The sequence below is a fragment of the Chelonoidis abingdonii genome, chromosome 1 (assembly GCF_003597395.2).
Source record: "Chelonoidis abingdonii isolate Lonesome George chromosome 1, CheloAbing_2.0, whole genome shotgun sequence".
In the NCBI taxonomy this organism is placed as follows: domain Eukaryota; kingdom Metazoa; phylum Chordata; order Testudines; family Testudinidae; genus Chelonoidis; species Chelonoidis abingdonii.
Genome location: NC_133769.1, coordinates 324898588 through 324924762, shown reverse-complemented (window position 1 = coordinate 324924762; position 26175 = coordinate 324898588). Strand labels below are relative to the sequence as shown.

At 42.0% G+C, this 26175-nt stretch overlaps 1 protein-coding gene across 2 annotated transcripts in view; it reads left to right on the top strand.

Moving 5' to 3' along the window:
- Positions 1 to 26175, top strand: part of FRY (FRY microtubule binding protein) — a 343127-nt gene that overhangs the window by 270957 nt on the left and 45995 nt on the right. For both annotated transcript variants that reach the window (XM_075061648.1, XM_032795968.2), the window contains exons 49-53: positions 9342 to 9503; positions 9998 to 10072; positions 11223 to 11393; positions 19477 to 19677; positions 24096 to 24257. In XM_075061648.1, coding sequence (XP_074917749.1) covers positions 9342 to 9503; positions 9998 to 10072; positions 11223 to 11393; positions 19477 to 19677; positions 24096 to 24257 — 771 coding nt within the window. The remainder of the gene's footprint in view (positions 1 to 9341; positions 9504 to 9997; positions 10073 to 11222; positions 11394 to 19476; positions 19678 to 24095; positions 24258 to 26175) is intronic.

Sequence of the window (26175 nt, the reverse complement as noted above, 5' to 3'; positions counted from 1 at the left end):
TTCCTGCATTTTTTCATAAGCCAGGATAATTTTCAGTGTCAGGTCCTGTTTGGCCTCTCCTTGGCTCCGAGAGTGTTTTCAAAGGGTCTAGTGGTGGTTGCCTACTTGCGTCATCAAACAATCACAGTATTCTCATACCTCAGTGACCGGCTACTCCAAGGATCAATCATACCTCGAGGTGTCATCTGCTCCACAAAAACACTTTCACTGTTCTTAGATTTGGGCCTGCAGATGAATGTGGAAAAATCCACACTGACTCCCATTCAGAACATACAATTTATAGGGCCATCTCTGGCTCTTCAGTAGCCAAGGCCTTCCTTCACATGGACAAGTTTGTAACAGTATCAAAGCTTGTCAGAACTGTTCAAAAGATCCCTCAAACTTGAGTCAGAAACTCTCTTTAACTCCTTGATTATGTGGCAGCTCGTACCTTTGTCTGAACATGTGAGGTTAGATCTGTGCTATTTCTAGAAGTAGAGGTGACACGTTGGGGGCATGTGACCTCACATGCCCCCCCCCGATTGTTTGGTCACATGGTGGGCTGGGCCCCCTCCCTGCGCAGCAGCTGAGTCGATGAACTATGCCGGTCAGAGAGAGGCAGAAGCAAAGGAATAGCTGGGAGCTGCATGGAGGAGCTGCTCCTTGCCTGGGGGTCATGGCTCGAGCTGTTCTAGGGTTCTAGCCCCATCAGCAGGCATGGATCATCTATGCTAAGGGGTGGCTCATCAGTTTACTCACCAAACAAACACAGCCTAGACAAATAGATGTCAGTTCCCAAGCAGGTAAAGCATTCCCTGGACTGGTGAAAGGTTCATCGCAATGTAGGGGCAGGCATTCCTTTTCTTCAACCAACACCAAAGGTAACCATAACCATGGATGCTCTCGCAGTACAGGGGAAATGATCACCCCAGGAAACCTCCCTCACTATCAACCTGCTGGAGGTCACAGCAGACAGAAGTGGGTGTCTTCATTTTCTGCCTCTCATCAGGCACAGATCCATGAGGATCATAATGGACAACATGGCCGGTGTGTTCTGTATCAGTCAGTATGGAGGAGCGAGATTCCCCTTCCCTCTGTGCTGAAGCGATAAGCTTATGGAACTGGTACATAAAACATCGCATAGGAATCTCGCAGTGCATCTTCCGATCAGACAAAATGTCATGGCTGATGCTCTCAGCAGGTATTTTTCCCAAGACTACAAATGGGAGCTGAATCCTCAGGACCTGTCACCTTTTTTCAGATTTGAGTATTATCAGAAGTGGTGCATTTTGCAACAACTATGAATAAAAAATGCCACATATTTTGTTCAAGGGGAGGGTTAGGTCACTGTTCCCTGGGAACACCTTCCTACTCCCTAGGAATGGGAAAGTTATTTTATGCTTTTCCCCAGATGCTTTTGATCCTCAGAGTGGTGAACAAAATCATACAGGATGGGATCAGAGTCATTCTAATAGCCCCAACATGGTTGAGGCAAGCGTGGTTTCCTTGCCTGCTCCAGCTTGCTCTCTGTCCACCAGTACATCTCCCAATCACTCCTCCACTCCTCTCCTAGTTGACTGCTGCATTCCAATCTCAGCCTTCTCCGCCTCAAGGTGTGGCTCCTCGATGGTTTGTGGGGCTAGAGTCATCCTGTTCTGCAGAGGTACAGCCCATATTTTTAAACAGCAGGAAAGATTCTACTAGAAATACTTCAGAAGTAGAGACGATTTAGTCACTTGTGTGAAATCCAGGACACTGTCCAGCAGTGTGGCCCGCTTCTGCTTGTTGTGGAATATCTTTTGCAGTTAAAGAAAACAGGGCTGTCACTTAGTTCTCCTAAAATTCATCTGGCAGTCCTAACAGCTTTTCATACTGTTATTGAAAAGTTCTCCATGTTTTCTCACCCTGAAATCTTAAGGTTGCCAAAAGGCTTGAGAAATTTCTTTCCACCAGTGAAAGGCCCTACCCCTGTTTGGGACTTTAACTGAGTTCTTAAAAGTCTCAGGAAGCCCTCCTTAGAATGGATAGTGACTTGCTCCTTATCGAATTTGTCTATAAAAACAGCCTTCCTGGTGGCTATTACCTCAGCCTGCAAAGTTGGAGAAATTGGGGCCTTAATGGCAGAAACTCCTTTCACAGTTTTCTACAAGGATAAGGTTCCTTATGTCCACGTCCCAGGTTTCTTCCTAAAGTGTCTTCTGAATTTCATCTGAATCAGATCACTTACCTGACAATTTTCTTTCTGAAACCACACAAGTTCAATGTGGAGACTGTATTCCATACTCTAGATGTCAGAAGGGCGTTATTTACATAGGACTAAATAATTCCTTAAATCCCCTAGACTGTACATTTCATTTGCAGACAGATCAACAGGCTCTGCAGTTTATACCCAAAGGCTATCAAAAGTTTATACCCAAAGGCTATCACGATCGCGGTCCCACCGGCACTCTCAGTCCTGTCGCTGATCCCAGTCCCGATGCTGCTCGCAGTCCCAGCACCGCTCTCCATCTCGGTACCGGTCGCACTCGCGGCACCGTTCAACATCCCATTCGCCAGCCCGGTACTCTCGCCACTGATCCAGCTCCCGGCACCGTTCCCGGCATCACGCCTCTCGCAGCTGTTCCAGACGTTGAGCTTCGAGATCCTGATCGACCTCCCGGCACCGCTCCAGTCGCAGGTCCTGGTCTCATTCCTGGTGCCGGTATGGCGCCCGGTACCACTCTCCGATGCTGCACAGAGAGAGATCATTTCGGGATGGAGACCCTTCCCAGAGCTTTTCATAGATTCATAGATTCATAGACTCTAGGACTGGAAGGGACCTCGAGAGGTCATCGAGTCCAGTCCCCTGCCCTCATGGCAGGACCAAATACTGTCTAGACCATCCCTGATAGACATTTATCTAACCTACTCTTAAATATCTCCAGAGATGGAGATTCCACAACCTCCCTAGGCAATTTATTCCAGTGTTTAACTACCCTGACAGTTAGGAACTTTTTCCTAATGTCCAACCTAAATCTCCCTTGCTGCAGTTTAAGCCCATTGCTTCTTGTCCTATCATTAGAGGCTAAGGTGAACAAGTTTTCTCCCTCCTCCTGATGACACCCTTTTAGATACCTGAAAACTGCTATCATGTCCCCTCTCAGTCTTCTCTTTTCCAAACTAAATAAACCCAATTCTTTCAGCCTTCCTTCATAGGTCATGTTCTCAAGACCTTTAATCATTCTTGTTGCTCTTCTCTGGACCCTCTCCAATTTCTCCACATCTTTCTTGAAATGTGGTGCCCAGAACTGGACACAATACTCCAGTTGAGGCCTAACCAGCGCAGAGTAGAGCGGAAGAATGACTTCTCGTGTCTTGTTTACAACACACCTGTTAATGCATCCCAGAATCACATTTGCTTCTTTTGCAACAGTATCACACTGTTGACTCATATTTAGCTTGTGGTCCATTATGACCCCTAGATCTCTTTCTGCCATACTCCTTCCTAGACAGTCTCTTCCCAGTCTGTATGTGTGAAACTGATTGTTCCCTCCTAAGTGGAGCACTTTGCATTTGTCTTTATTGAACTTCATCCGGTTTACCTCAGACCATTTCTCCAATTTGTCTAGATCAGCTCCTCCGTGGCCATCTTGACACACATCTGTGTCATCTCACGCGGACAGTGCTTCCTATGCACAGGACCGTGACTCAGATGTGCCCAGCCGAGTCTTCCAGGAGACCCAGGCCCAAGAACAAGGACCTCATCAGTGGTCCTTCTGGACACCTTGGGCATATCACCAAGCCCAAGGTGCGCCTCCAATGCCATTACGCTCCGTACCATCGGAACACCGGCTGCCGGAGGTGACTGTCAGCCGCCCCCCTCATGCGGGTACGGAGAAAACTTCCGTTCAGTCAACAGACTCTCAGGTCCCACCTGAGCCTGACGTCACCCAAGAACAGGAGCCCACGCAGGACCCTCTTGTCCCTGGCCTTTCCTCTTCCTCCTATCCAGATGAAGCAGTGGCGGGGACATCCTCCTCGGGCCCTCCTCCAGTTGACCTGAGGGCACATCAGGACCTTCTGAGACGCGTGGCCCTGAATATGAATCTTCAGGTGGAGGAGGTCCCAGAGATAGAGGACCTTGTGGTGGATATTTTGTCAGCTGACACCCCCACAAGAGTGGCCTTGCCATTCATTCGTACGATCCAGGCAAATGCCGATACCATCTGGCAGTTCCAGCCTCTATTCCGCCCAGGGCCAGGGGAGTTGAGTGGAAGTACATGGTGCCCTCTAAGGGGTACGAGTACCTGTACGTGCACCCTCCTCCCTGCTCCTTTGTCGTGCAATCAGTCAACGAAAGGGAGCACCATGGCCAGCAAGCTCCTGCTCCAAAATCAAAGGAGGCTAGGTGCATGGACTTACTGGGCTGCAAAGTATACTCTGCTGGGGCCCTCCAACTCAGAGTGGCAAACCAGCAAGCCCTGCTTAGCCGGTACAACTATAACACCTGGGCAGCGGTTGGAAAATTCACAGAGTTAGTTCCCCAAGACTCCTGCCAAGAGTTTGCTGCCCTTTCAGAGGAAGGGAAGAAGGTGGCAAGAACTTCTCTCCAGGCCTTGCTGGATGCAGCCGACTCCGCAGCCAGGACTCTGGCTTCAGGAATCGCCATGAGGTGAATATCATGGCTTCAGGTGTCAGGCCTTCCACCTGAATTACAACACACCATACAGGACTTGCCCTTCGATGGCCACCATCAGGCCTATTTTCTGAAAAGACTGACCCTAGGCTGCAAAGCCTAAAGGACAATAGGGTGATCATGTGCTCGCTCGGGACGCACGCACTGCTGACTCAGCTCACATCCTTCCACCCCCAGCCTCACTGCCCTTACTCCCCGCCTAGGCCATGACAAGACTTCAGCAGAAGGCATGGCCGAGGCAAACGCAGACGGCAGTCTGGATCCCAAGGGAGTCAGAATCAGGATTCCTCCAAACCACCCGTGAGACCCAAACCAAACTTTTGAAGGCACACCCGAGGACGGCGTACAAGTTGTTTCCCAGGATCCTTTCCCTTCTTTTTACAACTGCCTCTCCTTTTTCCTCCCTGCATGGACCCAACTAACTTCCGATCGTTGGGTCCTACTCACGGTAGAATTCGGATACCACCTCCAGTTTATTTCGCCCCCTCTCTCTCACCTCCCATTCTCGTCCCTCTTCAGGACCCCTGTCACGAGCAATTCCTTTTGCAAGAGGTAAGGACGCTCCTTGCCATGGGAGCTATAGAGGAGGTACCAAGGGACTCGAGGGGCAAGGGGTTCTATTCCCGATATTTCCTAATCCCTAAGGTGAAGGGAGGTCTCAAACCTATCCTAGACCTGTGAAGACTTAACAAGTTCATGATAAAGTTGAAGTTCCGCATGGTATCCCTGGGGACCATCATTCCATCCTTGGATCCAGGAGACTGGTATGCTGCCCTCGATATGAAGGACGCGTACTTTCACATTGCCATTTACCCTCTGCACAGACGGTACCTCCGGTTTGTGGTCAACCGTCAACATTTCCAATTTACGGTCCTTCCATCTGGCCTCCCTACAGCCCCACGAGTATTCACAAAATGCATGGCTGTAATCGCCACCTCCCTCCGTCGTCGTCGGATACACATCTTCCCATATCTCGATGATTGGCTCATTCAAGGGGCCTCCGAGACCCAAGTCACCTGTCATGTGGGCATCATCAAGGACCTATTCAAGCGACTAGGCCTGATGATCAACATAGAGAAATCCACTCTCGTTCCCACACAAAGAATAGACTTCATTGGGGCCATTCTGGACTCCAGTCTCGCCAGGGCCTACTTACCACAGCCTCGATTTCAGGCAATGGTATCAATTATACAGGGCCTATAAAACTTTCCGACAACTTCGGCTCACACTTGTCTTGGCCTCCTGGGTCACATGGCTGCCTGCACATTCGTGACCAAACACTCCAGACTATGTCTCCGTCCCCTTCAAACTTGGCTATCCTGGTTATACCACCCAGGCAGGAACAGTATAGACATGATCCTCATGATCCCCCCAAGTATCCTAGGATCCCTGGACTGGTGGTTGACGCCCTCCCTAGTCTGTACAGGGATGCCATTCCATCCGCCTCAGCCTTCAATGACCCTAACAACGGACGCGTCATCTCTCAGCTGGGGTGCCCACCTCGAACATCTCCGCACTGAAGGCCTTTGGTCAGCTCAGGAACTGGCCTTGCACATCAATGTGCGAGAGCTGAGATCAGTCTGCCTTGCGTGCCAGGCGTTTCAAGGCCATTTACAAGGCCGTTGTGTCTCAGTGTTCACAGACAATACAACAGCCATGTTTTACATAAACAAGCAGGGAGGAGCACCCTCCTCCCCCCTTTGTCAGGAAGCTATTCAGCTCTGGGACTTCTGCATAGCCCACTCGATAGACCTGGTAGCGTCTTTTCTCCCAGGGGTTCGGAACACTCTGGCGGATCAACTCAGCAGATCCTTCCTGTCTCACAAGTGGTCGATTCGTCCGGATGCTATCCATTCTGTTTTCTGGAAGTGGGGCTTTCCCCGCGTGGGACCTCTTCACCTCCCGTGAGAACAGGAAATGCTAGACGTTCTGCTCCTTCCAAGGTCTCTCCCAGGTCTCGATCTCAGACACATTTCTGATACCGTGGACGAGCCATCTGCTTTACGCTTTCCCACCGTTCCTGCTGGTTCACAGGGTCCTGCTCAAGCTTTGCAGAGACAGAGCCCACCTGATCATGATCGCTCCAGCCTGGCTGAGGCAACACTGGTACACCATGTTACTCGACCTGTCGATAGCCAACCCAATCCCTCTACCTCTTTGCCCAGCCCTCATAACTCAGGACCATGGCAGACTTCACCACCCAGACCTGCAGTCTCTTCACCTCACAACATGGTTACTGCGTGGTTAAGCCAGTCCGAGTTACGTTGCTTGCCTCGGTGCAACAAGTGCTCCTGGGTATTAGGAAACCTTCCACTGGGTTAACATATCTGGCCAAGTGGAAGCACTTCTCCTGCTAGTGCGACCAACGTAATGTTATTCCCACCGAGGTACCGATCCCTACCATCTTGGACTATCTCTGGTCTTTCAAACAGCATGGCCTAGTGGTATCTTCATTGAAGGTGCACTTGGCAGCCATCTCTACCTTCCATCCAGGGAGAGCGACCGCTCAGTGTTCTCTCAACCCATGGTTTCGAGGTTCCTCAAGGGCTTGGCACGATTATACCCACAAGTACGCCACCCCGCCCCAACTTGGGACCTCAACCTAGTTCTAGCCAAACTTATGACTGCTTCCTTCGCACCACTAGCCACCTGCTCAGTGCTGTACCTGTCCTGGAAGACAGCCTTCCTCGTAGCCATAACATCGGCAAGATGAGTTTCAGAGCTTTGGGCTCTCACGGTGGACCCCCTGTATACAGTGTTTCATAAAGACAAGGTACCACATCCGGCCTTCCTCCCTAAAGTGGTATCGGCCTTTCATGTCAACCAGGATATCTTCCTTCCGGTCTTCTTCCTGAAGCCACACTCATCACGCCGGGAGCAGCAACTGTAATCCCTAGACGTTTGTAGGGCGCTCGCATTTTATATCGAGCGAACAAAGGCCTTCCGTAAAACACCCCAACTCTTCATCATGGTCGCAGACCGAATGAAGGGCCTACCTGTCTCCTCCCAGAGGATTTCATCTTGGGTGATATCGTGCATCCGCACCTGCTATGACTTGGCTCATGTTCCGATGAGCCACCTTACCGCTCATTCTACCAGGGCTCAGGCTTCATCTGCGGCTTTCCTGGCTCATGTACCCATCCAGGAGATATGTCATGCAGCTACTTGGTCCTCGGTCCACACCTTTGCGTCACATTACACATTGGTTCAACAGTCCAGAGATGACGCGGCATTTGGATCAGCAGTTCTACATTCTGCGACATCTCACTCAGGTCGGCAGGGGTATATATCCAGTGCCATGGCGGCACCACTCTAGGGGGCAACCCAGCCGACCCACCAAGTGTTGCTAGGGTAAAAATCTTCCGACGAATGTACACGCAGCGCGCGCGCATCTAATTGGAATGGATATGAGCAACACATCTCGAAGAACAACAGTTACAAAGGTGAGTAACTGTCTTTTATTCACCCTGTGCAGTAACTGTAGTTCTTCAGGATGTGTCCCCCTATAGGTGCTCCACTACCAGCCCTCTTTCCCCTCTGCGTTGGAGTTTCCATCTGAGGTTTGGCAGTGGAGAAGGAATTAAGGGTGGTTTGCCTGCGCAGCCTGATATAGTGTCAGTGCGGGGCACAAGGATATCAACAGTGAATGTGCGGGCTGAACAGACACTGCTAATGAAAATCTCCCATCGAAGGCGCATGGGCTGCACACACACCTGAAGTGGTGCACCCCTAGGGACACACTATCTTGAAGAACTACAGTTACTGCACAGGGTGAGCAACCTCTCTTTTTGGTTTTGGTTTCAACTTATTTTTTAAGAACATGGGGTTCCAAGGGGAAAACTCTTAAAAAAAAAAAATGGGGAGGAAAAAGACAAATATATATAAGGTGTGTGTGTGTGTTACATTTCGCATCTTTATAACATAGCTGTTGACTTGATTAATTTAAATACAAATTATAATAAACTCTTCTTTTTAAAAATGCACAAAAATATGTTACCTGAGTAACACTGTATTATCTAGTTTCAGACTGGAGTCTTTTGATAGGAGATATTTTGACCATGCAAACATTTACGTACATATTTAATTTTATGGGACTATTCACCTGATTAAAGTTAATCATATGTGTGTATGCAGGATTGGAGATTTATTCTTACAACAGCTACTGAGAAACAGGGTTTATAAAGGAAACACTACCACAAAAGGATATACTTTTAGTATTTTTCCATAAAGGTTTTCTCATTCTTATTGTCCTGCACTCTCTGAGCACTCTGGCCTGATCCAGCAAAACATTTCAGTATGTGCGTAAGTGCTTTGCTGGATCAGAGCCAGAGTGCTCAGCACCCTGCAGAAAAACCCCTTTAACAGCCTGTGTTAAAATAAGTTTATTTAACAAAATTTTGCTTTTCTCCATTGCCTGTTCAGTAAACTCATTTATTACTGTAAGTTGCTCCTGAATGCTGAGGTGCTGGCATTGTTGGGGGTAGAGACACTGTGAAGAATATATGATGGAAAAAATAAATGTAAAGATTTATATGGGGCTTATAAACAGAATAACAAAAAATAGGTAAAATGTTGGGCATACCTGTCTTCAGAATGCTATTCATCTGCAAGTGAGCTAACAGGTGCCTTTATAAGCTCATTAAAATTATTTCTACATAATGCGGCTTTATTCTCTGTGTTATTTCAGACTCCAATTATTGGGAGACGATATGATGAGCTACAGAGTTCTGCTGGCCGAGATGGTAAACCCCGGGCAATGGCTGTCACTCGAAGCACTTCCTCAACCTCCTCAGGTTCTAATTCCAATGTCCTCGTTCCTGTGAGTTGGAAAAGGCCCCAGTATTCTCAGGTAAAATTCCCACTAAGTTCCTGTAATGGAGCCCCCTATTCATTAGAATATGCCTGCAGCATTACTCCTGAATGTGACCTTGTTTTGTATTATTGGATTTTGTTAACTGCCAGCTAAAGTAAAAACATGCAAAATATATTTATTTATTTATTGCTACTGTTAAGCATATTGGAAATTTGGGATGATTCAAAAACTTATGCATGTGCTTAATTTCAAGATCTTGAGTAGTCTCAGTGAAGTTATACATATGTTTTAGTGCTTTATTAGTTTAGGGCCTAATGGAATGAATAGACCGATTTTTAAATTTTTTTAAGTACTGAAAAAATATTAGCTGCTCCTTTTATCTATTTCCCTGTATGTATAGTTGCTCTAAAGTAATTCCTTTAACATCAAACCATTGAGTCTCTGATCATAGTTTTTCCTAAAAACATATCCCTCTGGTTTCCAACAGAATGAATAAACAATGATGCTAAAATTAAAAATGTTTTTTCTAGAAAAGGACAAAGGAAAAGCTGGTACACGTCCTTACCCTGTGTGGTCAAGATGTGGGGCTGAGCAAAAACCCTTCAGTGAGTATTGCTGCATTGACTGTTTCGTCTTTTGTTGTTTTTGTATCTTTAATTTTAAATATCAAGAACTTTATCTCCCTGAATTTCAGAGGTGTTTTAATTTATTCCATGTCACAAACCCATCATTGTAGTTAGCACAATCTGGCACATGTTTCATTTCTCAGCACAAAGACCAGTGATTGAGCATGGAGAGTAAACAGCCCTCTCACTTTTAGAGGCTGTTCTTCCAGAACAGGTTATGAAGCAGTTCGGTGGAGGGCTGTTGGGATGCTGGCACTATCACTGTCCAAGCTTTACCTGTCCTATGGATAGAACATTTTTGTCTCCAGTACTGTAAATATAGCTCCTTTCAGAAGTGCTAGATTCTGAAAAAGCAAATGAAGATTAGCACCCTTATCATCCCATGAGATAATGATTCTAACATTACTCTTTAAGGAAATGAGTGTTGTCTCATGCAGTGGAATGTATAGTGGACTATTCCAATTTTGTTGGTTGATCAAGGGATTTTTTAAATTTCAAAGGTAAAGATTTATATTTATTTTCTTTAAAATAATGCTTAAACATTTTTAATGCACTATATAAATCTTGAGTACTTTGCGATACGTTATTACTATGTCATTCTTGCTATTATGTGGTGGATGTGTTCTTAGTCTGAACAAAACAGGAACCCACAGAATGAATTGTTCTCCTCTAAACTGTAGACATTGTTCAGTAGGAAAGGAAAAGCTACTGCTGCACGAATTAGTCTGTGTTATGTTTCCTAATCTCTCTACATGCTTAAGCGTGTTTAACTAGAGGTTTTCTGGTGAAAGTATTAACTCATCCCCTTGACAATCCTTTCTGCAGTGGGCTCTTTGAATTTTATTCCCATAAATGTATATAAACATTTAGGCAACATCAGTCTGCAGCCTTTTGGAGGTAGCTATTACATTCTTGGACATGTTCCTGCAGCATGAAGTTGTGTCTTTGTACAAGATTTAATCTCAAGGCACCTGTCCAACATAAATAATAAAAGAGCGTGTTCTAAAAATACCAGCTAAAGGAATTAGGTGTGTACTGGAAATACAGTCTTCTGAATAACCAATTCAGCTTTTACTAACAAGCAACCAGAGGGGAAAGTTTCTCAAAAGAGAAATCTTTTGAATTGTAGGTAATTTTTTCTTCATGTGGTGATTTGGATCTGATTGAGCACCAGACAAGCTTGGTGTCTTCAGAAGACGGAACGAGGGAACAAGAGAACATGGACGATTCAAACAGTGAACAACAGTTCAGAGTCTTTAGGGATTTTGATTTCCTAGATGTTGAACTGGAAGATGGGGAGGTACAGTATATTCTCTATGAAATGGCTTTGCTTAAGTTTTATCTCTGGCTAAAACACAGTTTAACAGTTATTATTAAGTAATTCACTCTTCATAACATAAAAATGTAAAGTATCAGAGGGGTAGCCGTGTTAGTCTGGATCTGTAAAAGCAGCAAAGAGTCCTGTGGCACCTTATAAACTAACAGACGTATTGGAGCTTCACCCACGAAAGCTCATGCTGCAATATATCTGTTAGTCTATAAGGTGCCACAGTACTCTTTGCTGCTTTTATAAAAATGTAACTGTATGATTCTAGATTTGATTTTCAATAAATGTATCTAAAATGTTCAGAGTTGTGACAGTAGCTTAACATTGGCAAGCTCCCACACCTTCCAGTCTGAACCCACTTTAATACACACTGCAATTACTACTGAAAGGCAAAGCTGCAGTTCTAATGACAACACAAATATCAGTTTCTGTAACTTTAAGGTGAAATTAAAAGCTTTGAAACATAAGTTGTTGAAGATCCCAAATTGTTAACAAATATATCTGCAGCTTTTAAGAATTTACATTATAAAACAAAACAGTTTAAAATCAGTTCTTTCATCAATAACCTGCCAAAACCTGAATTCAAGCCCTCGGGGTTCTGTTACTCCTGCAACAGTTGATGAAATCACTAAGATTTGAGCACTGAAAAGGATGCAGTTTCTGCTCTGCCTTGAGTGTCAATGATTTCATGGCTCTTGCAGGAGCAAAACAGAACCCTGAGGCTTGAAATCAGGACGTGGCAGGTAAAGCCTGTCAGTTCACCTTTAATTACAAATGCTTCCAGGGAACTTCAATCAAATATACATCATACAGTTGATGGATAAGGTTGTTCTAGTCTTTATTTTGTTTTAGTCTTTTTAAACCATTTAACCCTTGAGCAAACCTGTTCAAACTGGGAATAATCCTTTCCATTTGAATGGGAAAGGACAAGAAATTCATACCCAATATTGTACATGTCTAACAATGTTGCTACCATTTAAAAATTCAGAAACTATTGGTCAACTGTTTCCAAGTATTTAAAAATGCAGATCTTTGGCCAGCCTGACAGTTCAGCTGGTAGCACATCTTGCTACTGCCGTGGAGACCCAGATTCAACATTTATAGCCTCAAGTCAAAAGTGTGTGCAGCAGAGCTTACAAGCCCACTTGCTGGCACATTTCAAGTTGTATTACAAGAAGCAGTCATCCTTCTCCATTGTGAACTCAGGTGTCATAATGCCTGTGATTATTTTTTTTAATCAAGAGATAGAAGAGAGAATGAAGAGATGGTGCAGACGTAGCTTTAGTGTGGTTTCGTGTGTTCAGTTGGACTCACAGAAATCATGAAACCAAGGGTGCAAAACCAGGGAGACATACACTTTCCCTAGCCCCAGATAAGTAGAGGAGACCCCAGAGGTGGTTGGAGAATGAACGCACCCCTCACTCATCCCATCAGTGGTATTCCTCATCCCACAGGGCTGAGCCTGTCTCCCCATTCTAAATGTTGCAACCTGGTGCATGGGGTCACAGTACCTCTCAGAGATGGCCAGGCCAAACCTAAATGGCACTCACTGCACCTCCACAGAACCCCCCCACACACACACACTTTAATGTGATTGGCAGCCTCTACTCAAAAGTGGGCCATAACTGGAAATGCAAAAGTGGTGTCATGCAAGGATTGAGATGCATTGGCAGAGTAGTATGAGGAAGCTTTCACAATGCCAGCCTGTAATATGGTTCTTAAGCCAATACTGTAAGCCCTCACTTTCATAAGCATAAAATTCACTTACCTTTTTACAATAAAAATTCCAGGCCCCCAGCCAATTCTGCCATTATCTCTACTGCTCTCCGTGCAGAAGACATCTTTTCCAATAGCATTTTATATCTCAGTTCTTGAAATTATAGGGTCACTCTCCCTGCCAGGCTTCATTCACCCTTACTGTTGTCATTCATGACAGGCATTTTCTTACATAACCATTTGCTCTAAAATGCGGTTATTTCAATTTCAGACCTCATTAGGTAGAATGATAGGGGAAAGAGGCACCTGTATGATATGGCACTTCCCTCTTTGACCTCTTGGAGGAAAGCACTAAATGTCTCACTGGATGTAGATATCTGACAAATAAAAGCAAAATCATCTGCTGGAGGTGTTCATGGCTAAACTGAATAGCTTGCAGGAAAAAATTTTAAATGAGTTCTGACTAGATTTACAGGAATAATTTTAATCTGTGGTTGTTATAATAGAGTTCAAAAACTGTTAGACAGTGATAAAAGACAAAATATTTATGCCAAATAACTTTGTAAAAAACAAAACAAAACTGTCTGCAGTCATTACAACACATCTTTAAAAATGTATTCAAAATATTACAATGCAATGATAATTTTATTGTAATTTGATCAATTGTCAGATCATAAATTGGCATGAGAATCATGAAAGCAGGATTCCAACCACAGACTGAGATTTGAGAATTGCTGCTTCTTTCCCTTCAGCAGTTAAAATCAGATGGAGAAAAAAAGTCAATATTCAGCCAGAGAGCAAAGATTAAAATTTAGACAAACCAATTAGAAAATTATTGTTATTACTGTTAGTAGCACTGCTAAAGTAATGCTTACAGATCCAGAACCAGGTTGGCACTTCATTGTGCTAGGTGCTGTGAAATCCCTGCCACAAAGAGTTTATAGTCTTAATCTCTGATCCTACAAAGATTTAAGTATGTGCCTAATTTTAGTATTGAGGCCTAAATTAGTCAATATACAATAGAAAGGTGAGGGGAATGGATGTAACATAAACTCAGCAGATTGTGCATTGTTAAATTTTGGCAAACATCTTACAGTTCATAATAATAATAATAATTAATAATAATTAATATAAACATTCCCAACTCTCTACAAGAGATTAGTCCATGTTATTGAGTAATGGCCATATCATCCCTGGAATCACATGAGCAGCTTCCTTTGAACCAGTGACCATGTAGCAATTACAAAATCAGATACCAAAGGAGGAAAAACTTAATAGTGTGTTTAGTTCATCCTGGAAAGGATTCTACTGTGGTTTTCCATATGTTTTGACCATCCCAGTATTAAACTGCTAATGACAAAGCTTGCTCCTAAACCTTAAACAAAAAAAATCAGTCTTGTGGTACTTATGGATCAAGTATCCAACATCTCTATTTTTACATAAAGTAAAACTAAAAATACAGATTAAAAAAACCCTTCACTATTTGATAAACTGCTCCACATCTGAAACTTGCAGACCAAGATTTAAGCAAGACTGGAATTATGACTTTCAACTTTGAATGCCTGAAAAGAGGGAAATATAATGGGAAATATATATTTATTTTTAACTATAGCAACATTATTAGGCAACCCAATAATATATTTCCTGTAACTGAAGCCTCACATCATTATGCAATTCAGTGTTTTAAACAAATACAAATAAAGGGCCTTATTCAGGCCTTGCATAAGAGGTGAGAACTATAATGACTTCATTGGAACTTTACCCACTTACACCTAGTTTAAATTTGGTGTTCATAAACATGAATAAAAAAAGTGTTGGAAAGCTCAGACTAGCACAAATGGAGACAGCTATTTTGGAAAGATTATATTATAAACAGGTCAGTGCTGGGTGCATTATGCACAGATCACAAGATATGATTGGTATTTAATAAAGATTTAAAAACCAATAACATAGTATTTTATTTTTATTTTTTACTTAACGGTAGCATTACAGAGCTAAAGTTTTTCTGATCGCATTTTTTATTACTGTAGGGCAAATGTTTAAGTATGTGGTATCTTTAATACAGTAATTTTAAATAGATTTTTATTTGTTTTTCTATCTATTATATCTGCTATCCAGGAACTTCAGGTAAGATAATGCTATTTGAATTCAGATGTGCAAGTAGATGGTGTGTATTGTTGCAAATTTGTATTATAGAATAACATCATAGGTTTTTTTCTCTTTCAGTTTGTGTGTGTGTGTGTGTGTGTATGTATGTAAGTGGTGTTTCATGTGCCGCTTTGCCTTAGAAATATTTTTAAAGCTCTAGAAAAAATTGAGTTTAAAGTAATTCAGCTATTTGGAGCTTAACTTCAAATACGCGTGGCTTTCAATTTTCAAAGAATATGTGATTTTAAAAATAGAGATTCTAGATGAAATCCCCTCATTTCTAATTTGAGTTGCAAAGTTGGACTCTTTTTCTTTTTCAATAACTGTGCACACAAGTAGTACGTAAACACTAAAAAACAGGAAATATGTTTAGTTAATCTATCACCTTTATATTGTTAAAATGTAGAAAAGTTTTTTGCCTTTGTAGCATTAAACTGCTGATGACTGACTCCTAACTTCCATGTTGAAATTAATAGGTACATTGGTTCTTCTTAGCATGTTGCGAAAACTGGTACATGTGACCTCTTTATAGAAAAGTTTTCAGTAGTCCACAATTCCCCAGAATTTTGCTGACTATTTATGGCTCTGATCCTGAAAACATATATGTGCTTACATTTACTCATGAGTAGTTCCATTGAAGTCAATGGGACTAATGTGAGTAAAGTTAAGGATGTGCATATATGGTTTGCGAAGTTGGGGCCTAAGTTTTAAACCTTTAACTTTCTGTAGAAAATTGAAATGACACTGAAAGCTGTTAAGAGATCATAGAAAATATTATTTGGAGAGCAAGAAAGCCTCATTCTTCCTACAGCAGTGGTTCGTATCTCACAGGGATTGGGGCCTGGCTCCCCATTCTAGGTGTTGTGACCTAATGCATGGGATCACAGCATCTCTCTGGTTTGGCCTGGCTGCACCCCTATCATGCCAGGTCACAACATCCAGAGCAAGAGCTGGGTCAAGCCACCACTATAGAATGGGTATGGCACAGGCTTGCTCTCCAGCCCCCTTATGCCTCCTAGCTTCTCTCCTTTACACTAGGTCTACAACCCTCCTAGAACCTTCCCCACCATTTGGGAAACAGACACAAGCATATGGACACCAGCATATGGAAAGATACAAGCATATGGAAATACAGTGTTAATCTTAAATGACTAAAACATATCTAATCTATGTGGACAACACTGTATCTATATACATTGCTATTTGTGTGCAAAGTTAATGGAAACATGTTTTGCCAACACTGCCAGAGAAGCTCTTGTCTGAAACAAGCTTAGCACAATTCCTTCTGGCTTGATTCAGGATATATTCTGGTCTGCCTGGTAGAACTGCTTTTAGTTTTATTTTTTTTCCCTGACTGCAGAGGTCCCAGTTTCAGTCTGGGTTGTGGTAGTGTTTAGGATGGACACACAGTGTGTTCAACCCCAGCCTCCCACACCATAAGATGCTAAGTGATGGAGTACACTGTCTTATCTGGCCATTGTTCAGGCTACACAATGATCACATGAACTGATCTGTGTTTGTAACAAGTAGCTTTATGAAAAGTAGACAATAATCTCTACGTGCAGCAAAAGAGAAGTTAATAGCTGCTCAAGGCCATCTTTCCTCCTCGTTAATTGTGACAACAAAATTATTTTGTGGTGCAAAAATAGTAATCTGTCTACACGCTCCAGGCTGTCACTGAATTCAGTGTGAAATGTGTATGTACCACTGGAAAGATCAGGCCCCTAATATTTTGTATGTGTATCTCACTTCTCCTGCAAGCCTTTTCTCTTGTATTCTCTCCTCATTTTAGTGTCTTCATCTTCATAATTACTTTTCTTTTCTTTTATTTGTCCCACTTTCTCTCCCCCGTTTTTCCTGATTACAGTTACTGTATGTCACCCTTCTTTTTATCTCTCGTCCATTTTGTTTTTGTTTTCTTCTTTGAGAGATTCCAAAGAGGAGTAGCAGTGGAAATAAATTAGTGCCTCATTTCTGTGGCAGCAGCTGCAAAGTAAAACTGCTGGATATTACAATGGAAGTTGGCATCATAAAGACAAGGGCACGACATTAGTCTATTTCTTGTTACTGGATACCTCGTGGAGGAAGAACAACTGGTGCAGTTGTCCTGTAGCCTTCATGTTGGGGAGAAAAATAATTTTTAGCACAAATAAATAGTTTTAAATTATAAAATATTTTTTACAATTCAAGGAGACAAGTTTCCTTAAATGTTGGACATAATTTCTGTTCTTTTCCAACGACCACCCTATTATGTGTTCCCGCTTCCACAATATGAAAGACACAATATTCTGCAATGTCTGGCTTCATAATGGATTCATTGTCATTTTACTGTTGATTGTAATATATCCCTTAAGTCTACCAAATGTTTCAGGGGGCTGAGCTAGACGAGCATATTTTTCTAGAGGTATTTTCTCTTTTCTGCATCTATTTTAAGTTTTGCTCCATCTTTGTTCATGAGAGGTTAGCTTATCATTGTTGTCCAGAGCTTTTCCTCTGAATATTTATATAACCGTGTTCTTTGCACTAAAAAGCAGTGATTCAAAATGCTTGTATATCTTTGCACAAAGTCAGTGACTTATTTTAAAATAAACTTATACTTAATTCATTGCTGCTTACGCCTTTTGCCCTGATTTAGCAAGGTATTAAGCAAATGTCTAACTTTAATTATATTAGAAGTCCAATGAAAATCAATGGCATTGCTCATATGCCTAAAGTTAGGTACATGCTGAACTGGGCCTTTTTCACCTATGAAAATTTATTATATTACTCAGGAGTATATTCTAGATGGGTGTGCAACTCTATAAAAATATAATATACTTCATGTGTAATATATAATTTTTTCTTCCCATTTATGATTTTAAGACAAAGATTTTTTGCCAAATTTATATATATATAATTATTTCATATTTAAAGGATAATTGTTAACTTGAAGCTGATTCATTTTTTTAAAATTCTGGTTTCTTGTAGAGCACCATTTTAAAAGTAGGTTTTGTACTTACTTTTTCCCCCTTTAATCCTTTTTCCTATAATAGCTTTTTTTCTTATGTTGATGTCTTTATTAGGGTCTTTTTAGCAAGAGGGAAAATGATTAAGACCCCAACCTGTAATTGGATCCAAATTGGAAAACACTTGGCCCTGTGCAGAGCTCCTTTGATCTCAATGGGCCTACTCACATGAGTAAAATTATTCATATGCTTAAATATCTGCAAGGACTTGACCTTAACTTGCCCATAGAAGGGAATTAGTGAAACCAACTATATACAAAGTACTGTCAAATGCACAAAGTAAAGAAATGGGAAAAAATAGTGTGAAATATTTTTTCAGTAACTCTATTCATTTATAACAGTTTTAGATAGTGTTTGCCACTATTGTCTTGATCCTGCAAATACTTACCCATTGTGCTTTAACTCATATTTGCATATGTGTGCATAGACTCAAAACCTTAAATAGGAAGAAAATATTCAGATACAAATTTGATTTTTAAGTTGACTGTGTGCCTTTTAAAACTGAAATGTTGGTCCATACAAGTCAGCTTACTTCTGGGGAAAAAAATGTCCAGTCTATAAAGAAAAATGAATCATAAGCCTAGAATAAAAGTTAAAAAGCTGTGCTGCTTTAGCCATTGCATTGTGCATGCAAAATTAGAGCTGCATTCAAATCTGCCTTAACTTTGCATTTCATTATTGTGGTTATGTATGTAGTACAGAGAATCTAAAATATTTAACATCGGATTTGCTATTGAAATATTACTATGAACATGTCCTGTTGATTGATCCTAATGTTTTACAGTAACATTATGGAGGGCGGAAATCTTTTCAAGTTGCTTTAAGGTTTTTATTTAACCTGTCACTGTTTCATTGACATTGAAATAGATATGCATATATGTTCTCATGGGATTATAAAAGCAAATTTTTAAAGCAGTAAAGCATGAAAAACACTTAGTATTCAAAATAATGAATTCATTTAACTTTTATTTCCATCTTTATTGTTCTTATTTCCAGATGGAGTCTTAGAAAGTTTCAGTAGCTTCTGGTTACTTTATTACTTAACAAAATTGTGTTCATATAAGATCTGTACTATATTTTTTATATCAAAAACATTCTTCTGCTAGATTAGAACAAATTATTAGTAATTTTGAAAGTAATTTTGAATAATAGTATAGGAAGCAAGTTGAGCCTGCATGTGTTTTCAGGGTGAGAGCATGGACAATTTCAACTGGGGAGTGCGCAGACGTTCCTTAGATAGTCTGGACAAATGCGATATGCAGCTTCTGGAGGAAAGCCAGCTTTCAGGAAGTACACCCAGCCTAAATAAAATGAACCATGAGGACTCCGATGAGTCATCAGAGGAGGAGGACCTAACAACAAGCCAAATATTGGAACATTCAGACCTAGTAAGTAGTTAATTTACAGTTCGTTAAGAATAGATAGATTTTTTTAAAATAAACTGATCTTTTAATTTCCTGTTGCTTAAATGCAAACTGATCAACTGGAATGCCAAATGTCATGTAATTGAGTGCTTTCTAATGGCTCACTTGTCCTTTAACTGAAGATGGAAAACAATTTTGATGAAAGTACTAAACACAGGAAGTGTCAGATCTGATAAGCAGCACTTTACTCAGCAAAGCTGTTAGTTTTGCTTAAATGGCCAATGTTAAATCCTTCAGATGTATAATGTTTATAAAATGTAGCAGGCATCCGATTTTGAAAAATTCATCTTTGGGATTTTTAAATATGAATAAAAAATTGAAAGATTGTAAAATGAAAAGTATACAAGCTGAAACAAGCTAATCAACAGCCTTAGGAAGGTAGCATTAGCACAGTGTTTGCATTGCATGCATATATTAAATGGCAAAAAACTTTGTTAATGCAGAGATAAAGTTGCCTGGCATAGCTCATGCCCTTCCAGAATGTCAAGTACAGCAAAACTCAAACTTCTGGAAAACCAGGAAATACAGAGAGAATGTAAACACCAACACAACCTTAATTGCGTCCGTTCCCCCACCTCTCCCAGACCCAATGCTGTCAATAGTCACTGGGCATGCATTCCATCTGCATTCACTGTGTTAAGTGTAGCTGTATTGAATGGTGGAGGAGTAAGTTGGAGTAAGTTCCACCCTATGTGGGGTGGAAAGAAGTGCACATGTATCTTGAGGTTCCAATCTGCATCATTTCAATACAAAGTTGTGTATGTTGTGTCAGCAGCAGGGCACAGGGATCTTCTTGACATAGGTACTGTCAGTAGTGAGGTGGGATCTGAGAGCAGTCTGTGGATTTAATGATAGGGGAAGGGATAAGTTGAGATAGTGTCAAGTGTAAAGGGTTTTTAAAAGGATATGAAGTTGTTAAATTTGACAAGTGTGATAGTCCGCTGCGGGGAGTAGGCTTAGTGCTTAAATGTAGGGCAAATGCAGGTAGCACCTGTCCATTACAGTGAAAAGACAGCGTGGGAATGTGGGCATTATGGGTGTATTGGGCATCGCTCAAAGAGGAAGAGATACGGTTGTGTTGGCGTTTATCTGAACCCTGTATTTCTTGGTTTTCAGAAGTATGAGTTTTGCTTAATTCAATATTTTGGAAGGGCACAAGCTGTCAGAAACAGCCTTAACTCTGGGCATGTCTACATTTCAACACTACAGTGGCACAGGTACAACACTGCAGCTGTCTCATTGTAGCACTTGATGTAGACACTCACTGCAGCAATGGAAGGGGTTTGTCACAGCCGGGTTGTGGGCTGCCAGACTAGTGATCAGTGCCAGAGTCCACACTCATGAAACAAAAGTCAGCTGGTTCAGGATATAAGGTGATCAAAAGGAGACAAACTGGAGATCAGAACCATGAATCAGATGCTAGGAGTCAAGCAATGTCAGGACACCAGGAAATCAAGCCAGGGGAGAAGAAGCAAGACATAAGACACATAGTCCAGGGCAGGTGGACCCAGTTGTTCAGACAGCTTTCTATTCCTGCTTTAAGTAGGGCCAGCAGGCTAATCAGCAGCTCTGGGACTCCACCAATAGACCCTTAGGGACAGAACCTCAAGCTGGGGCTGGGCTTCCTGGATCCTAGGGAAGCAGTGGTCAGCAGGCTGCCAGGTGGAGGGTTGGAGCATGACTGCTCCCATGAACCTAGGTCATGACAGGGTTCTTCCATTGCTATAGTTAATACACCTCCCCAAGAAGCAGTAACTAGAACAACAGAAGAACTCTTCCATCAACCTAACACTGTATACTCCAGGAGTTAGGTCAGCTTAATTACATTGCTGAAGGGTATGGATTTTTCATACCCCTGAGAGATGTAGCTATGCTGATGTAAGTTTTCAGTGTAGACCAAGCTTCTGTGTTAAGTTTTTTGACATTTAATTTCTCAGTTTTTTAAACAGAAAGAGAAATGTTTGTTGGTAGATTAGTGGTCATTTAGACAGTTGTAGTTCTCACCTAGGTTTGCAGCTGAAAGGCTACCCTGGCTAGGAAATAATCAAAAAGCCTTGCTTCTGTATAGGGCTTTTCATCAGTGTCCCCATTTTAGAGATAGGAAACTGAGGCACAGAGTGATGAAGTGACTTGCCCAAAATCACCCAGCAGGCCAGTGGCAGAGCCAGGAATAATCCCAGCCTACAGGTCTTTCCAATAGGCTATGCAGTTGCTATGTGATTCATCTGTGTTTCTCCCCTCACCCCACCCCCATATATTTTGTTATAGTGGAGTGGGGATAATGGTCGTGCTCTGAACTGTGTAGCTGCTAACAGGGCCAGTGAGACAAATCTTATCCATGGTCTGTGTCCAAAAACCTTGAGTTTTATTATATGGTTGTTACAGTAACTTTAAGCATGTAAGAGAATACTGTCTCTTCTTCTCAACCCCAGCTCCACCATTCCCTGCAACATTTCCAGATCCCCTCTCCTGTTCCCATCTAATTAAGCCAATTTCCTCTGCTACCCCTCATGTTCTCCAGCCCTTCCCATCATCTCCCCTCCCACATCCCCTAATCTTCACCCCTCCTTCTTACTTGAGCCCCCCAACCACCCTTCTCTCCCCTGCCACCAATTCCCATTTATACGTTATGCTTAATATCCCTCCCTGACCAAAACCACTCTGCCCTATTTCCACCTACTCTTAGGCCTGGTCTACCCTGGGGGTGGGGAGGGAATCATTCTAAGATACGCAACTTCAGCTACAAGAACAGCGTAGCTGCAGTTGACATATCTTAGATCAAATTAAAATTACTTACTTTGCATCCTCGCAGCGCTGGATCGACAGCTGTGGCTCCCCCTTTCAACTTTGCTTCTGCATCTCCCACTGCTGGAGTTCAGCAGTCGATGGGAGAGCGATTGAGGATTGATTTATTGCGTCTACACTACACACGATAAATTGATCCCCGATAGATCGATCATTACCCGCCAATCCGGCCGGTAGTGTAGACATATCCATACACCCGTAATCGCCTGCCTCTCCCTTTCGGACTTCAAAGTCAGAGGCTCAGAGACGTGTGAAGTGGCCCATTCATCTCAAGGAGACATTCTCATCTGAAAGAGAATACCCCAGGGGTATGCATACAGCCTGAAACAATAGTTTGAGACCTGTGAACTGCTCCATTCCTGTCAGTGAGCATTTCCTTCCTTCTTCCTAAGGGTTGGAGCATTTCTGATATGTGTCAGCAAGCATAGGAGTTCTCCGCTCCTCACCCCCGCCTCAGCACTGTGTCTCTAGTGCATGCTCCAGGCATGCCTGTTCTAAATGCCCCACCCAGAACAGCAGGCCTTCTCCAGATTGCAGATCACATGGGTAGGAGAAGGAGAGGAAGAGGGATTCAGACACCCCAGAGCCTGGCTCATAAACAGAAGGGGAGAATGTGGGGTAGACAGACACCTCTGGCCCTATTCTCCCCCAGCCCTCCTGCCACTCACCCCAGTGTGTGTCTCTCCCTCACCTGAGGCCCCGAACCCTTCTTGCCCCTTACTACCCATCCCCATTTATCCTCCTCCCCTCAATGCAGTCTTAACCCCCCTCACTTCTATTCCGCCCATTCCTCTACCCCATGAAATGCAGGCAAACATTCACACATCTCCTTTTTATGAAAAGAATATGAAGATGAATACAAAACATATGATTTATATTCCCCTCAAATTAAAAAGAAAAATATGACAGCACTCATCCATACTTTTCCAAATTTCTGCCCAAAGTGGGACTTGATCTGACACTGGCCAGCTGCGTAGAGTCCAAGTACTATTGCTTAGCCCCGTGAACTGCCCACGATAGTTAAAGGTTAATAATCCTGTTAAATCCTCTTTCCCCACATGTTCAGTGTAATTTCTTTAGCATATCAGCGTGCAAGGCTTGCAATGCTCTAAACAGGAGATAAAAATCTTTGTGAAATAACCTTTTAATTTGAATTCACTCCCAGGTGCCACACACTCTGTTGGGATAACCCTTGAGTGTTGGACATCTTAGTGGGATGATCTGAGCCTTGGTTTGATCTCTGTCTGTAAGCAAGAAAAGGTTACCGGAATCTCTCAACTCTTAGAAAAACTATTTTTTTTCCGAGACTGTATCCAGAAATCATTTGGGTAAATTGTCGCAAGTTTGGTCCATTAACAAAACCCCATGCTCCCATAAGTCACAACAAATTTCAGTTTGCATTCTGAGTAACCATGTAGATTTTAAAGCACTTAGAGTCAACCTTTAACCAGAAACCTGGTCTTAACCTTAACTGTAGCAGGGCTGTGAACTTAGTATAATAAAAAGGCATGTGATAGAGGAGCTTCATAACTGGTTATTTTATTAATTATTATTATTAATTATATTCTTTTTAATAGATCATGACTCTTTCCCCCTCTGAGGATACAATTCACATGGACTCTCTTTCTACATCGTGTGATACTACCTCAGCTGACCCACATCATTTTAATACAAGAACATCTAGCTTTGAAGTGTCTTTGCCTGACATGAGTAATCACCAGGTGTCTGAGGGTTCTAAGGTGAAGGAGTTTTGAGAACTTTCTGATTATACTTCTTCTAAAATGAACTTTTTTAAAAATATATCTTATTTTTAAAATGTCGTGAGGGGTTTGAATGCAGGGGCAAGTATGTTTTCTCTTCCCCAAGTAGTATAGAGTGTTCGTATGTTTATATATAGAGATAGATAGATAGATTTTTACACACTCTTGTGTGACCCATACACTTCTTTTTTAACATTTGTCTCTTTCTATTTTGGTCTTTTTAAATTAAGTATTTTGCATTTTGCATAGTATGAATGCCACTAACTAATGGCAAGATCAGGGCTGCCCAGAGGATTCGGGGGTCCTGGGGCAAAGCAATTTCGGGGGCCCCTTCCATAAAAAAAAAGTTGCAAAACTATAGAATATTATATTCTTGTGGGGGCCCCTGCAGGGCCCAGGGCCTGGGACAAATTGCCCCACTTGCTCCCCGCCCCAGGGGGGCCTGGGCAAGATAAATATATGAGTCTCTGAAGTTGCAAATGCTGTAGAAATACTCCTAATGTTCTTCATGCTGATTTTTATAGGATAATATGCTAACTGGGATGTGGGTGTGTGCATGTGTTTGTGAGATTTTTTTGTATGTGGGAACCTATTGTACAGTTGTGTGGACTGGATTCAATTCTTGCCTTTTGGCCCACTGTCAGAATGTTAAATGCCTAATTGCAGTATTATGTTAGATTTGCAAAACACTATTCCATACAGCTGTCTGAAGTGAACCATGCCTGCAGACACAATTCTATCATTTTGAAAGGTTGATAAAAGATTATCAATGTGTGTGTATGGTGGAGGGTGATTAATTCTCTTTCTTTTTGGTAATACTTCCATTGGAGTATATCAGCTGAACCTTACCCTTCCTTCCCTCCCTCCCACAATACAGAAGAAAAGAAAGAACAGGTGATACAACAAAATATTAGAGTAATCTGATATTATGTGTATCATTATGACACAATACGGTTACCAGTCAGGCTGTTGTGGCTGAGTTGGGTACTTTTCACATAACAGGAAAATAAGAAAATGAGGCAAGGAAAGAAAATAAATGAGAGAGTGTTATTGAGTGGCGGGGGTTGATAACATTTTATTTCAAGTAGTTCTAGTCAAAGAGATTCTGTTGCAGGCTACGACTACTGCCCGCTTGATTCAATGTTTTAGAGTCTTTTTAATAGTTATTGATCTATAAATTAAAGTCATAGACCACTATTCATGAATGTTATATGCTACATATATGCCTAATTTAAAAAACAGTATCATGAAAATTCATGTAATGTCCCTGTCCTCGTACTGACGTGTTTGGTACAAAGTTGAATGTGTGCAATCTGTAAAGGAGTAGAGAATGAAAACACACAGTGAGCTGTTTGTAAAAATAATACACAGATTAGATTAGTCCCACAACAGGTTTAACATTTATGAAATCCATAACCCAAGTTGATAGGGACCTTTCCACAGACAAGGTGAGTGAGATAGTATCTTTTGTTGGACCAACTTCTGTTGGTGAGAGAGACAAGCGTTTGAGCCACACAGAGCTTTTCTTCAGTCTTTCATTACAAAAACTTGAAGCTTGCAGCTAAATAATTTTACTTAGTCTAGTAAATGCAAAGCTCCACTCCCCCTGGTTTTATTTCTATATTTATTACTAGCAGGTCAGCAATGCAGAGGAGGAATTGTCGCTTTTTATATAGTGCCAAAAATTGTACTAGGCACTTCACAGGCAACCACAGAAGACATGGTCCCTTCCCCAGGAATCTTACATCAGTTTTAGACACAATGCAAGAACTGACAGCAACAAATAATGAGAGTAGGTAGGGGAAAGGGAAACCTTTCCAAACCTATGTCTCTTTTTCAAGGTTCTTCTTAAGCATTCCTGTGCCAAAAAGTATTTACCAATGTATAGTCAAGTTTT